At 50.0% G+C, this 15,867-nt stretch overlaps 1 protein-coding gene across 10 annotated transcripts in view; it reads left to right on the plus strand.

The window, feature by feature from the left end:
* Positions 1-5,057: 5,057 nt before the first annotated feature.
* Positions 5,058-15,867, plus strand: part of BRD1 (bromodomain containing 1) — a 47,411-nt gene continuing 36,601 nt past the window's right edge. For 3 of the 10 annotated variants that reach the window (XR_014783514.1, XM_084803192.1, XM_084803196.1), the window contains exons 1-2: positions 5,063-5,339; positions 8,611-9,991. Coding sequence is in view for 9 of the 10 variants with exons in the window: in XM_084803192.1 (XP_084659318.1) it covers positions 8,625-9,991 (1,367 nt within the window). In the remaining variant the exon portion in view is untranslated. Of the gene's footprint in view, positions 5,340-5,970; positions 6,283-8,610; positions 9,992-15,867 lie in introns of all 10 variants that reach the window. The other 7 variants (XM_084803194.1, XM_084803195.1, XM_084803199.1 and 4 more) reach the window with 7 other exon arrangements.

Genomic DNA, 15,867 nt, shown 5'->3' on the forward strand with positions numbered 1-15,867 from the left:
GATCGCTGTGAGTTCGAGGCCAGTCTGGTTTACAAAGTGAGTCAAGGACAGCCAAAGTTAACACAGAGAGGTACTGTCTCCAAAAACAAAAACAAAACAAAAAGTAGTAGTCACAATCAGTAACACGATCTCTCTCTCTATTTGTATCATAGCATCATTTAAAAGAACATTTAACAAACCCCAAAAACTTTCTGTTATTATGTTTGTTTTTTTAATTAAAAAAATTATTTTGCATTATTGTGTCTTTCATCTTTATATGCCCTTTTTTTGGGCGGGGGGGGGGGGCAGCTTATTCCCGCCACCAAACTATAACAAAGACATATGCTGAAAGACATAAAGAAAAGAGTATGCATCTGTGGTGGTTAGTTGGTATTATCAACTTTACAGGATCTATAACCACCTAGGATAAACCTGTTACAATGCCCACGATAAGAGTTGAGACCAGGGTAATTAAGGTGGGAAGACCCCTAACTGTAGGTGACATTGTTCTCTTGGCTGGGGGACTGAATAAAATGGAGAATTCAGATGACCCCCGGCATTCATTGGTCTTTACTTTTTGACTGTGGATGTAAGATGACCAGCTTTCCAGAATCCTGCTTCCCTGCCATGGTACGCTGCATCTTTAAACATGGAGCCCAAGTAAACTCTGTCATCCGTAAATTGCTTTTGTTATATATTTGAAATAGCAGCAAGAAAAGAAACTAAGCCTGGCATGGTTGTGCACACCTTTAATCCCAGGACTTGGGAGGCAGAGGCAGGCGGATCTCTGTGTGTTTGAGGCCAGCCTGGTCTACAAAGTGAGTCTAGGACAACCAAGGGTACACAGAGAAATCCTGTCTCAAAACACAAAGAAACAAAAACAAAAACAAAACAACAACAACAAAAAAGAGTTGAACATGGTCACATATACCAGTGATCTTCACACCTCAAAGGCTGGAGGATTTTGAGTTCAAGGCCAGCTTGTGCTATACAGCGAGTTCCAGTCTAGCCTGAGCTAGACAGTCAGACCCTATCTCAAAACCAAAAAGCAGACAATGATAACCAACCAACCAGATTAAAAAGCTCTTTTTGATAGATTAATTAAATCATAATTCTTTAGTTATTTGAGCCTCTTTATGTCATCTCTTGGGTTTGTTTTTCCTGAAACGGGGCCTCCTTTGCAGCTCAGGTTGGCCTACAATTCACTCCATATCCTAGTTTGGTCTCAAATTCACAATATTTCTGCTTTAGCTACCATAGTACAATTCAGTCGGAGGCCGAGAGAGAAGCCCAGAATCAGGCAGCTTGGAGAAGAGTTTGAGCCAGAACAGCCGAGTTGAACCAGCCAGGCCGAGTTCAGAAAGAACTAGTGAGCCTGAGCTTATATGGCTGAAAGCATTCTAGGTCTAGATTGTATAGAGACTAGAAGCTTCCAGAACTAGGCCTAGTTTAACACATGGAGCCAGTCAGACTTTAAGATGACAGTTATCTCAGGTGAATAAAAGTTACTGTTCCACCTGTCCTGGAACTTACTATGTAGAACTCAGTACTGGGAATGAAAGCGTGAGCCAACACTGGCCAACACCTTAGCTTTTTAACCTTTGTCCTTTTATTTGCTAGTGTTGTTGATGTTTCTTCATCTTTTTCTTACATTTGAAAGGTGCAAGTCACATTTCTATTTCTCAGGTGGAAAATTTGATTTTGTAACATTATGATCCATTTTCTTTGGATTCTTTTTTCTTTTTCTTTTCTTTTTTTTTTTTTTTTTGAGACAGGGTTTCTCTGTATAGCCTTGGCTGTCCTGGACTCACTTTGTAGACCAGGCTGGCCTTGAACTCACAGCGATCCGCCTGCCTCTGCCTCCCGGAGTGCTGGGATTAAAGGCGGGCGCCACTACGCCCAGCTTTCTTTGGATTCTTAAACCTGCTAACCATAGTGTAAGAACACCATTGCCAGGAAGCATCTCCCCTCTGGGACTTCAGATCTGCCTTAGTTCCTGCAACCGGACTTCTGCCCTGAGTTCCTTCCCTGGCTGCTCTCAGTGATAAGAGTGTAACCTGAGAGCTGAGCAGATTGGAAAAGTCCTCAGGCGATAAGGAGTGGTGTGTCTGCAACTACATAACTTGGGCAGACCTCGGCTGGGATATCTGCAGCACCACACTTTTCGTATTAAAGCCTGACTTGTTGGACGTCCACCCCAGGCTGGTATCATTACAGGACAAAGTCCAAGCTGTCCCTGCCATTGCTACCTGGATACAAAAGAGGCCACAGACCAACCTCTAGAGATACAGGCTCCAGCACCAGATGAGAGCGCTACATCAGCCTGCTAGATGATCCGCATGCTTCTCAGTACCACTACGACTCTTGGGACTCTTGGCTGTTTTCTTCTTGCCATGCATGATTCTTTTTGTTATGGTGGTTTTGTCTTTATTTCTGTAGGCATTTAGTCTCCAGCATTTTATTTTTTCATTACTTTACACCTTTTTTTTAAAAAAAATAACGGAGGGAAATAGTTCACAATATATGCTGCGTTATTTGAAAATAAAAAAAGATCATCATTGCACTTGCATTTTTCTTTCTTTTTTGGGGGGGGATTTGTTTATTTATTTTTTTGAGATAGGGTTTCTCTGTGTAGCCTTGCCTGCCCTGGACTTGCTGTGTAGACCAGGTTGGCCTTGAACTCAGAGAGATCCACCTGCCTCTGCCTCCTGAGTGCTGGGATTAAAGGCGTGTGTCATCATGCTGCCTTGCGCTTGCATTTCTTGTTGCTTCCTCTCCTCAGCCGTGCAGTCGAGTTTGTCTGAGATTTTTTGATACTATATAACATTAACAGTACAAACTGTTTTCCTGGCTGAAATACATATGTTACTGCATTCACTTTTAATTTTGCTAACATGTATCCTTTAGTAATTTATTTTGGTTGTTTGTTTCTTTTTTGAGATAGGGTTTCTCTGTGTTGCTTGACTGTCCTGGACTTGCTTTGTAAACCAAGGCTAGCCTTGAGGTCACAGCAATATGCCTGCCTCTGCCTCCCCAACTGCTGGGATTACAGGTGTACACCACTGTGCCTGGCTTCCTTTAGGAATTCTTGTTTTTATTGTTTTGTTTTTTGAAACAGGGTTTCTGTATGTATGTAGCCTTGGCTGTCCTGGACTTGCTTTGTAGATCATGCTGGCCTCGAACTCACAGAGCTCCACCTCCTCTGCCTCCCGAGTGCTGGGATTAAAGGTGTAGGCCACCACGCCCAGCCTCCTTTAGTAATTTTAAAAGATATTTGTTTCAGTATACTTGACTGTACAGGGGCTATGAATCCACCTTTATTTTGCTGTCTCATTTGAACACTAGTTTCTACTGTATATGAATTCCAGGTTCAATTCTTTTAGAATTTTGGTAATTCCTCCTTCACACATTATCTGAGTCACCATAAAGGAGGTCTTTCTGCTGGGTAGTGGTGGCGCACTCCTTTAATCCCAGCGCCAAGGAGGCAGAGGCAGATGGATCTCTGTGAGTCTGAGGCTAGCCTGGTTTACAAAGTGAGTCCAGGACAGCCAGGGCTTCTCAGTTGGTCCCGGAAATTGCAGGATGTCTTGGCTTCGTGCCTGTGTGCGGGACTCCCCCAGCCTAGTAAGCACGGCTTTTATTCTTGGGGAAGTCACGTTCTCCCTCAGTCCTTCCTGCTCTGTGAAGGTTTCACGTCTTTTCATCTTTCCTTTGATGAGATTGTGTCTTCTGCTCTGTGTTGTGGGAGCTCCTTCACGTGTTGGTTTGCACAGAGTTTTCCTAAGGTAGAGAGAAGGCTGAGTGCTGCTCTTGCTTGTACTTTATGGCTGGCTAGCTGACATGCTTGGATTCAGACAAGTGGACCTCTGTAGAGGAGGCACCATTTGCAGTTCCTGGCTTTGTGGCAGATGTGCTCAGGTGCTTGCTCCAGGGCTGCTCCTACCCTGACAATGGTGCGTTCTTAGGGAGTACTAGCTAAACACAGGCCCTTGCTTGGGAGTGGCCACAGGATGACTTTGGTTCCAGAATTAACTCACCCTTAAAGGCTTTATTTTCCCGCTGTAAGAACCTCTGCTCTACAGTGTTACTAGGTCCTAAGAAGAGACATCAATACTTATGTACCTCTCCCAGTATAGGGCCTGAGCCAGGTGTGGCGGCCCATACCTTTAGGGAGGCAGATGGATGTCTACATAATGAGTTCCAGGACAGCCAGAACTGCTTAGTGAGAACGTGTTTCAAAACAACCACACCACCACCACCACCACCATCACCACAAAAAACAGACCAAAAAAAAAAAAGGGGGGGGGGGGAGGGGGTAAGTTGGGGGCATGCCCCCAGACATGGCTGCCCCATAGTTTTTAAGACCTCCATTAGTTGTCAAGGTCACAAGTCATCTTCAATTCTTTTCCATACCCTTTCCTACCCAACCAATGAATGGTCTCTCCTTTCTATTGTCACCTTGGGGTCCCCCAATCCTTATGCCTCAGAGGGATCCACCCTTGTCTGGTGACCCTCCCTCAGAGCCCTTATTTCCATTTCCATCGCCTCCTTACTCACCCTTCATGAAACACCCTGGTCACCTGACACTATTAGAACCTCACTTACCACCCCTAGGATGCTCACTCTTGATTCCTTCATGTCAACCCCCGCCACCCCCTTGGAAAACACTCTCAGGAAACTCCACCTGGCCTCTTAGGGTCAGCATTCTTGCTCTACTCAGTGCCCCTGCACACATCGCCCCCCACACCCGCTTGCCCCCCCCCCCCACCAAGTAAACATCATCCGGTTACCCCACTCTTGTAGCAGTCCTTCACTCTTCAGGAGACTGCTGTCACCCCAGAACCACCCTCCCTACTCACCCGACTCTTGCAGCACTCCCTCCCTCCTCACCACTCAGGATCCCCACCCTAACTCCCAGAGAGCCACCCTTCCTGGTCACCCCACTGTCGCCTTCGAGTCCCGCCCCGCCCCCTCATCCCGGCCTGGCGCGGCGCGCGTCATGGCGGCGGCGGGCGGGGCGCGTCTCGCACGCAGCGCGCCGGGCGGAGCGCTCGCCGCATTGTTTGCTTCGCTGGGGAGCGAGCAGCGCCTCGGCAGGCGTCCGAGCAGCTCCGCGTCCGCGTCCTCCGCCCGGCCGGGCCCCGAGCCGGCCTTAGCCGGCCGTGCCGGCGCCGCCGACCCCGCCCGAGCCGCGGCGCCCTGCGGGCCCGGAGCCGCTGGCTGAGCGCGCCCCGGAGCCCGGCGGGGCTCGGCTGCGCGGCCGTTGGCGGAGGAGCCGCGGCGCCATTAGCGCCGCCTCGGCCGCGCCGGCCCCCGCGCCTGCCCGCCCGCCGGGCTCCCGCGGCCGCGGCGCCCCGAAGGTGAGTGTCTGGCGATCGCTGTTCGCCGTCCGCCTCGCCTGCCCGGGTGGAGGTGCAGGCGCCATGTTTGGCAGCGGCGGTGGCGGCGGCGGCGGTGGCTCCGCATTGTCCGCGGGCGGGGAGGCCGGAGAGGGAGAGTCGGGGTGGCGAGGCCCGGAGGCCGTGAGGCCTGGCGGGCGCGGGACCCGGAGGAACCGAGGAGGCCGGGACGGCGAGTGCCGCCGTGAGCCGGCGCGGCCGGGGACGCGGAGTTCAGGGGCCGGCGGCTTGCCCAAGAGGCCGGGTCTGGGAGGCGAGGTGGTGGCGGGATCGCGGAGGCGGAGGCCGCAGCCCGGTGGGGGCGGAGAGGGACACGGAGGCCGCGGCGGGGTCCGGGAGACAGAGGAGTAGAAGGAGGCCGTCACGGCGCGGGAGGCGCGGCCAAGAGAATGGAGCCGGCGGCAGGGCTCAGGAGGCGGAGAAGCCGCTGGGCCGGGCGGGCTCCGGGCTGTCTGCGGTGCTGGGGCAACTGCGAGGCTGGGCGTCGGACAGCGGAGGAGGCGGAAGGCCTGGGGTCTCGCGGCGTAGCCTTGGCGGTGCGGAGCGGGTCGCATTATGTAACAGATAGGTCCGATCTATTTTGCCAAGACAGGAAACTCCCTTGAAGAGGGACGGGCTCGGAAGATTTCCTAAGTCGAGCGCGGCCTGGTATCTCCGGAGCAAGCCTGCAGCTCCGCCAAACTCCGTGGATGTGTGCAGGAAACGCTGAGAAACGAACGCGCGTGCGCGGCTCTCTTGGGCCTTTAGGAGAGAAGCAACTTTCCTGTGCATAATTTGCAGAAAACACAGCTCCTCTTCCGTGCACTGCAGTTGTGACACACTTAACACACCTAGGAAACCGCCCCCTTTAATGGAGGACGTTCCCTTCACCCACCTGCTACGGTTTTAAAGTATCTGTCATCTGGTAACATATAGTTACAGAGTTTGGGTATTATTTGGTTACTGTCTTATCACCTGCTGGGTCTAGCACTGTCCTGAGTCTCTGTTTACTCCTTGGATGGTCACACCACCTTTAGACGGGTGTCTCTTCCCTCTGTGCTTGCCTACAAACCAGGCAGGAAATGAACTGGGCTGATTTTGAGCATGGAGTTTCCCTCCTCTTTTTTTTTTTTTTTTGCCAGCAAAGCGTTTTAGGATGTGTTTAGCACAGTTATTTCTGGAGAAGCACGCTTATTGCCTTTGCTGATTCCCTCCGTGGAAATGCTTGCTTTCTTCATAGAGCCTGAGGGTCAAAGTGCTGGGTATAGGAAAACGAGGAAGCAGCTGAGATTGCTGGTCACTCCGTGCTGGGCAGCACTGCTAAATACCCTCTTTCTCCAGGTCACAATTACATTTCCAAATTACAGAGCCACTGTGGCCATTAAGTATCGGGTTCAGGTCTTGTAGGAAAGTGGTTTAAAGGCCTTCAGTGCTTACTAGAAGAATGTGGGATTTGACGGGGCTGGTTACAGTACTTTACTGTACAGGAGAAAATTACATGTTTGTCTTTAATCTGGGAGCTGTTGCTTCTGCCCCACCTCAGTAAGGCGTCCGTGGGTGCACCGTGGTTCTCTCTGTGCAGAAGAATATGGTGCTGACACCTGGATGTGCACCTGTCTCACCTAAAGGATACGGCCAGAGGCCTAGGGCTGGCTAGGGTGGCTTTGTTGACAGCTCCCTGAGAATTCGGGGTTGAGTAGGCACCTGGAGGCCCCCTCAGATGCAGGGGCCTTGGGGTCTAGCTGACTACAGTGTCTTTCTTCATGTTCTTGTCCATAGGGAAGTAGTATCTACAAATGTGGGTTTCTACAACCGGTAAGGCCTGTCTTTAAAAATGCATATAAGGTTTGCAGAATTTTCCTTTTGGGACGAGTTTGCTCTTTGAGGGCTTTTCTCAAAGACTGGTAAGATAGCTAGGAGGTTGTGGATTCAGGCTTCCTCTGGAGTCCTGGTTCTGGCTTGTTGTGACATTTCAGCTGGGAATGTTTGAGTCAGTCAGTCTTTGCTTCTCGTCAGTAGAGTGGGCTTGTTCCGAGGGAGGCGTTTGAGTGCTCCTTGCCCTAGTTGCTCCGTGTGTTTGCCCTGCTTGACTGGAGGTCCGGAGTGAGCATGCCTGCTCATAAGCTACAGATACCAAGTCACATCAGGGACAACTAAAGTAGAGGAGTCTATTACAGTGAGGGGGAGTGTAGGCCGTTAGCTCTGTGGTGTTGTCCACACTGGTGGTGAGCAAATCTCAGCATGAAAGTCTTCGTGCATATGAACCAGTGATAAGGACTCTCATCTCTGGCATGGGGATGTCGGGGGGCAGGCTCTTTGTGGTTTGAGGGAACCCATCCTTTCTTTGGAGCAAGAGCTGAACATTTTCAAGCGTGTCAGGAAGAGAGATACCCTTTGACATCTTGCTCACTGCTAGGGTTACTTGAGGAGCATGGGCCCAGCACATAGCCAGGTCCCGGCTTGAGTGAAAGGGAAAGGCGGGTGCAACCTATGGAAGTTTCCAGGGTGGTCACTGTAGAGGCTTTATGAGAGCTACATTGAGTTGTTGGGATCAAGCTATCCCACAGAGCAGCTCAGGGTTTCCTTCTGGGCTGTGTGTAGGATGTGCTTGTGGAAAGAATGCACTACTTGATGCTGGTGAGTTATGGAAGCTTCTGCCTCCAGCAGCAGAGTTCACAGGAGCACTCTGCTGGGCAGTAGTGGGAAAGAGAAGGGAGACCTAAGGGATTGTTAAGACTGAGTGGCCACTGAGCGGGGCTGCTTTGTGGCCACAGGTCATGGTCTCTATGCCTTGTGAAGTCTGTCTGAAAAAGTCTATACTTGTGGGCGAGAGGCCAAAGTCTCAACTCTGGAGGGTATGTTGCTGTTTTGGAGGTTACTTTTGGCTTAGTCTAAAAAGGTGACTTGTGGGTGGTAGTCGCCTGTGCCCCAGCGATTCAGTAGGAACCCTGAGGCTGCTGCTTCCGGCGTGGGGGGGGGCGGCTCCCCCCTTCCTATCAGTGCCTTTATTAGGGGGGGGGCTCCCTTCCTATCAGTGCCTTTATTAGGGTGTGGTGAGGGAGGAGTACTGTTGGAGGCTTGCTGGAATGTGACCATGAGTCCTGGGAGAAGTTGTCAGGAAGTCTCCTAGGTATTTGGACTCTGAGCTTCATTTGTGGGGTGTTGAGTTCGTGCTACCCAGGTGTGTTTTGTGCTTTTCTAAAGTCTCTTGTCATCCTACATGGAATTAACTTTTTCTTTGACTTTATTTTAGGTAATCATTGCCAAATGAGGAGGAAAGGACGATGTCATCGAGGCTCTGCAGCGAGGCATCCTTCTTCCCCATGCAGTATTAAACACTCCCCTACTCGAGAAACACTGACATACGCACAAGCTCAAAGGATGGTGGAGATAGAAATTGAAGGGCGCTTGCATCGGATCAGTATTTTTGATCCCTTGGAGATCATACTGGAAGATGACCTCACTGCTCAAGAAATGAGTGAATGCAACAGTAATAAAGAAAACAGCGAGAGGCCGCCTGTTTGCTTAAGAACTAAGCGTCACAAAAACAACAGAGTCAAAAAGAAAAATGAAGTCCTCCCCAGCACCCATGGCACGCCGGCTTCTGCCAGTGCGCTTCCCGAGCCCAAGGTGCGGATTGTGGAGTATAGTCCCCCGTCTGCACCCAGGAGGCCCCCTGTGTACTACAAGTTCATCGAGAAGTCAGCTGAGGAGCTGGACAATGAGGTGGAGTACGACATGGACGAGGAAGATTATGCCTGGCTGGAGATCATCAACGAGAAGCGGAAGGGTGACTGTGTCTCTGCCGTGTCACAGAACATGTTTGAGTTCCTGATGGATCGATTTGAGAAGGAGTCCTACTGTGAGAACCAGAAGCAGGGTGAGCAGCAGTCCCTGATTGATGAGGACGCCGTGTGCTGCATCTGCATGGATGGGGAGTGTCAGAACAGCAATGTTATCCTCTTTTGTGACATGTGCAACCTGGCTGTGCACCAGGAGTGCTATGGGGTGCCCTACATCCCCGAGGGCCAGTGGCTTTGCCGCCACTGCCTGCAGTCTCGGGCCCGCCCTGCGGATTGCGTGCTGTGCCCGAATAAGGGTGGTGCCTTCAAAAAGACAGACGATGACCGCTGGGGCCATGTGGTCTGCGCCCTGTGGATCCCAGAGGTTGGCTTTGCCAACACGGTATTCATTGAGCCCATCGACGGTGTGAGGAACATACCTCCTGCTCGGTGGAAACTGACATGCTACCTCTGTAAGCAGAAAGGCGTGGGTGCCTGCATTCAGTGCCACAAAGCAAATTGCTACACAGCATTCCATGTGACATGTGCCCAGAAGGCTGGCCTGTACATGAAGATGGAGCCTGTGAAGGAGCTGACTGGGGGCAGCACCACGTTCTCTGTCAGAAAGACTGCTTACTGTGATGTCCACACCCCTCCAGGCTGTACCCGGAGGCCTCTGAACATCTATGGAGATGCTGACATGAAAAATGGTGTCTGTCGAAAAGAGAGCTCAGTCAAAACGGTCAGGTCTACGTCCAAGGTCAGGAAAAAAGCAAAAAAGGCTAAGAAAACACTGGCTGAGCCCTGTGCGGTCCTGCCGACCGTGTGTGCTCCATATATTCCCCCTCAGAGGTAAGTGCGTCTGCGCTCTGTCTGCCTCAGATGGGCCTGGAGTGAAGCACGTGATGGAGGACACAAATCAGGGCCTGCAAAGAAGTCCTGCCTCATGTCTGTTGAACCTCCTCATAGTCTGTTTCCTAAGTTGTGGCTCCATTTGTTTGCTGCTGTCTAGTGGGCGTAAATGTGAGAGAAGTTCTAGACTGAGCTAACTTCCAGGTCTTTGTCACTAGTTGGCCTTGAGTGTAAGGTAGGCATGGTTATGGGAGCCACAGCCACACAAGGATTCATTCAACCCTGCGTTTCTGGATTTCATAGCATCCCAAGTTTTGTTTCCATCTCTATTGCAGTTAAACTCACTTACTACCAGATTTTAGGATCTTGTAGAAAAGCACATCTGGAGAAGTGCACCAGCATCCTCGGTGAGGTGAGGTGAGGTGAGGTGAGGTTAGAGTGGGAGCTGCTGTCAGCAGGGAGTTGGTGGTCTTCCTGCTTGCCCCAGACTCACAGGGGTCTTCTGCCCGGCCTCCCACGGGCTGGGATCAAGGTGCCTGCCCTACCTGACTTCTTTCTTCCTTTGCTGCTGGTGTCCTCTGAGGTGCAAATGTTGCTTGATCTATAGAAAGGCTGTTGTGGTAAGGCCTCTCCTGACCTAAGAACACGGCTGTGTCCCTGGTGTAGGAGCTGTCCTGCTGTCCTCTTCTATGCACTTTAGGGGCTGCTTCAAATCCCCTTCAGTCTTGGTCTGCCTCAGTCCTGTGTCGTCTGGACTTATTCCTTGGCATGCCCTTTTGTTCCATGATTTCCCCCAAGGAAGTTCTCCTTTTCAAGTGAGCCCACGCCTTTTGCACCATTTGAACCCTTTTTTGACCCTTGAGGAAGTACTTTTCTGTGAAGGGAGTGTGCTTTTAGCCCAAGATGATGAGGTTTAGGTGAGGCTGCCAGCTGCCCTGGAGCAGCTTACATGGGGCTGTTAACATGGATTTTGTAAAAACACTCATTTGGCAAACAAGTGGACAGTGAAATACAGCATTTTTTTTTAGGTGGGGGTTCGAGACAGGGTTTCTCTGTGTAGCCTTGGCCATCCTGGACTCACTTTGTAGACCAAGATGGCCTCGAACTCACAGCAGTCCGCCTGCCTCTGTCTCCCAAGTGCTGGGATTAAAGACGTGCGCCACCATGCCTGGTCCCAGCATTTTTATTTTTATTTTATTTTATTTTATTTTTTAATGAGACAGGGTCTCTCTGTGTAGCCTTGGCTGTCCTGGAACTCCTGTAGACCAGTCTGTCCTGCCCTGTCTCTTGAGTGCTAGGACTAAAGGTGTGTGCCACTGCCACCCAGCTCAGAAGCTACCTTTAACAGAGTGAATGTGTGTGTGTGTGTGTGTGTGTGTGTGTGTGTGTGTGTGTTATGAATGGTTTGAAGAAGTTGTTATTAGCATGTTGTGAGCAGTGTCACAGTGAATTTACTGGTAGAGCTGGGAGCACAGTTTTAACCTATAAAGAGCTAGGACTGCCTTTGTATTAGCAGAGTTTAAATCAGGTAAATGCTGTTTGTTTTTGTAGAGCTATACCTACTACTTATGGCTAGCGAATCAAAGCAATAGAGAGCTCATAACCCCTGGTTCACAGTCCTGTGAGAACCAGCATGTCTGTAGAATGTCCAGCCTGACTTAAAAGATGGCTTCACTGGGGTTTCTACTTCTGTAGCACCAGGAAGGATGAGGCTATATGAAGAGCTTCTCTCAGGAGCCGTGAAGTCTAGCTTGACCGAAATTAGAGTAAGTGAAACAGCAGTCTGTCAGCGCTCTCTGGCCAGCACCGAATACTGCCTGTTCCAGGTGATGGGTGCGATCTTCTGGCCTGTGGTTCCTGATGTTCAGGTTTTGGACCGAGATTGCTGCCAGTGGGTGGGACTGTTGGAAGGAGAATCTGCATGTGAGAACAAAGGCTCTTTGGCTTTCTGTGGTCAGACCCATTGAGGAAAGAGCTTGAGGCTTTAGACTTAAATATTTCAGGTCTGTTGTAGAGTTCAGCTGATAAGAAGCGCAGCCTGGCTCTTGGTCTTCTCTCCCAGACAAGGCCCTGTCTGTAGGCTGAGATCAACTGGGACTTACTGAACAGGCCAGGTCAGCCTTAGGCTTGTGAGACTCTTGCATCAGCCCGTCAAGTGCAGACTGTGACCTGTCTTGTCTTGCCTTACTTTGTTTTGAGATGAGCTATCACTATAGAGCCTGGACAGGTCTCCAGCTCACAGCTTCAGCCCCTTGAATGATGGGAGGACAGTGTAAGCCACCGTGCGTGGCTGCTGGCACTTTTAAAAGATTGATTCATTCATGTGTGTGAGTGTTTTGCCTGCATGCATGTATGTGCACCATGTATATGATGGGTTCCCTCCAGTCAGCAGAGGGCGTCAGATCCCCTGGAAGTAGAGTTGTGAGTCACCAGTGAGGTGCTAGGAATTGAACCCAGGTCATTTGCAAGAGAAACTAGTACTTTTAACTACGGAGCCATTTCTCTACTTCCCCCTTTTTCTTTCTTTACTTAATTTTGGAACAAACTTAAGTCAGCTTTGTTTTTTGTTTTTGTTTTTTTTTAAAGATTTATTTATTTATTATGTATACAGTGCTCTGCCTACAGGTACACCTATAGGCCAGAAGAGGGCATCAGATCACATTATAGATGGTTGTGAGCCACCATGTGGTTGCTGGGAATTGAACTCAGGACCTCAGGAAGAGCAGGCAGCGCTCTTAACCACTGAGCCATCTCTCCAGCCCTTAAGTCAGCTTTGAATAGAGATGAAAACTATACTTGAACTAGGTGTTTGTGCTGTTGAACTTAAGAGTCTGTTTTGCCCCAGTCTTCGGGATATTCTGATATTTTTTGGCTACTGTGTCCCTGGACAAGCTCCCACTGCCCTCAGTCTGCTGGTTACATGGGACTGGACCTGCCCTTCAGGTATGAAGAGCAGAGCCTGGGTGCTGAGTGGGCTGTAGTTGGAGGCTGAGGCTGCTGCTGCTCAAAGTTGAGTCTGCCAACTAGAGTGTCACGATGTGACATTCCAGGTTAGTTCAGGAGCAGGCAGCTCTCACTGGAAAAGGGAGTGACAAGGGCCCCTCAAACAGCTGTTGAGAAAAGTGTATCTCAGCTGGGCATGGTGGCACATGCCTTTAATCCCAGCACTCGGGGGGGGGGGGGGGGGGGCAGGGGGCGGGGCAGAGGTGTGTGGGTCTCTGTGAGTTCCAGGCCAGCGTGGTCTACAAAGCCAGGTCAGTCAGAACTACAAGAGAAACCTTGTCTCGAAAAACCAAAAAGAAGAGACTGAAGGAGGAAGGGCTAAAGGAGACTTCTGAGACAAGGTTTCTCTGTGTAGCCCTGGCTGTCCTGGCACAAACTCTGTAGACCAGGTTGGCCTTGAACTCGAGATTAATTTGCCTCTTGTCTCCCAAAGCTGTGTACTACCACTACCCTGACAATTTTTTTTTAAATAAGAAAAACAATATTTTGAAGTGTGTTCAGAGTAGTCCTTTTTTTTCCCCCCCTCTTCTGATGCAGTTCTCTGTTACCTTGTTCACCCACCTCATTCTGTTTGCCAGAGGATGGCAGAGAAGGAGCAGGTAAAGGGTGGAGCTTCCTGGTTCCCTTTGAGTCCCAAGCCACAAGTCCCCTGGGAGCTACTTTCCTGCCCTGGCTCTATAGGGCCATTCCTTTTCTCTCCAGAAGAGTGGCTGCTTCTGCATGCATAGCTGTTGTCTGCCTAGGTCTGGATTTGGACTTAGAGCCTCTAGCCATTTGGATAATTGGTGTGCAGTTTATTCAGTACAGATGCCTAAGTAGTTGTTCCTGGGTTAGCAGAGACCAAGGCTCCTTCTCTTTGCTGGTGTTCACTCTGGCCGTCCTTGATCTGGCTTTAGCAGAAGACCAAATGGAGTATGCACACTTACCAAAGCACTTGGTTAGGTAGAGTAGGTCTTGCTTTTGAATGTGGTATTGAATTCTGGCGTGGAGTTTGCACATTTCCCTTCTCCATGCTTCTTGATTTACCAGTTTTTTTTTCTTCCTTTCTTCTTTTTACTTACTGACATAGCTTTATTTATTTTGAGTTTTAGAGACTGAGTTTCTGTGTAGCCTGGCTGTGCTGGAACTTGCTCTGTAGATCTGCCTGGCCTACTCAGATATCCCGGACATCTCTGCTTCCCAAGTGCTGGAATTAAAACTCTGTATCACCTATATTCGACTTATTTATTTACTTAAAAAGTTTTTGAGACAGGGTCTTACTGTGTAACCTTGGTCGACCTGGAACTTGCTATATAGACCAGGCTAGCCTCAAACTCACAGAGATCTGCTTGCCTCTGCCTCCTGAGCACTGGGATTAAATGTGTGTAGCAGCATGCCTACCTGAGTTCCCATTTTTGAAAAACAGTGCATGCAAAAATATTATGCAATCAGTAAAAAAGAAATGCAAGTTTAATTTTGTTCTTTCTGGGCTAGCAATATGGATCCCAGTCCGTGGAGGTGCTGGGCAGTGCACTGATGTGAGCCTCAGCTTTAATGAACTGTACAGAGAAGATGACTGCAAGTGCTTGGTGGCAGCTGTGTTGTTTAACTAGGCTGTTTGGTAGGACAGGTGCAAGAAATGAACTTTTGACTGATACGAGGTTATCAGCAATTCTGTCTGTATTTGATAAACATTCCCATCTGCCACAGGCTGGCTCCATCCTTCCCAGGTGGGAGCCCTGCCCTGCGTGTCCTGAGAGCAGTGTAGGGGTTTGCTGCTCTGTGGGGGCCTTGGGAAGCAGGCAGATGCATCTACAGTGGCGATACTGGAGAAGATGCATTAAAACAGCCAGCTGCAAAGTACAAACGACATACTGTGGTGTGGCGAGTCCACCCTGATGACTGGCAAGTGGAGAGAGCCAAGGCAGTCTGGGAGATGAGCGGGTCTGCGTACTCATCGCAGCAGCAGGCAAGCGTTACCGTGGCCTGTCCTTGCAAAGCTGTGCGTTGCTGAGCAGAAACCACTGTGGACAGGCCACCCGTTTTACTGACTCTGTTCCCTCCATCTGAACACCTTCCCTTGTGGGCCTGGGTCTTTTGTCCCTGGGCACTCAGCAGAGGGGACATCCCCAGTGTGGCTGATTCTTCCTTCTCTGAATTCTCATAGTTACTCCAGCAGAGTAACTTTTTTTTTTTTTTTTTGGAGACAGGGTCTCTCTGTGTAGCCTTGGCTGTGAAGATACTTATTTTAAAAGTTTGTGATGGGGCAGATTGTTCCTTTGGTCTCCCTACTGCTGCTGCCAAGTGTGAGTCCATGTGAAGGTAACAGTGGGACGGACTTGGTGCGACAGCTGCCCAGTGTCCCTTCTCCTGGACCCTGAGGCCAGAAGAACACCCAAGTTTGACTGTTGTAACTTTTTTTGGTGATAAGTTTTCAAAACATAAAAATACAAGTGACCCCATTAGATCACCCAGTTACTTGTTGCTAGTATTCTGCTGTGAACTGTGCACACCCTTGCACATGGGTTGTGGAAGAGGCTTACATAGATACATGTCCTTACATAGTCAGGTGCCCTGAGGACATAGGTTCTAAATTATGCCTTTGTGGTGGGGAAGGACACCAATCTGTCCTAGGTCCTGAACACACCCACCTTCTAGAAGCAGTCCCACTGTCTGCCTGTTGCTCCATACCCTGTGCCTCTAGTGCCACACCCCAACCCAGCTTGTCTCACATAGTACCCCAGGCCCTGTGAGTCATAGGAAGACCATTCTGATAACCTGCTTTGTTCTGAGGTGCTAGAGCATTGGGCCAAATGGAAGGTCAGGGGCCAGAGGGCCTGGAAGTAGGAAGAAGGTCAGCCACCAGCAGGACACAGTACACTGAAGCCGTTGCA

This window comes from Acomys minous (genome assembly GCF_964271855.1).
Source record: "Acomys minous genome assembly, chromosome: 12".
In the NCBI taxonomy this organism is placed as follows: Eukaryota; Metazoa; Chordata; class Mammalia; order Rodentia; family Muridae; genus Acomys; species Acomys minous.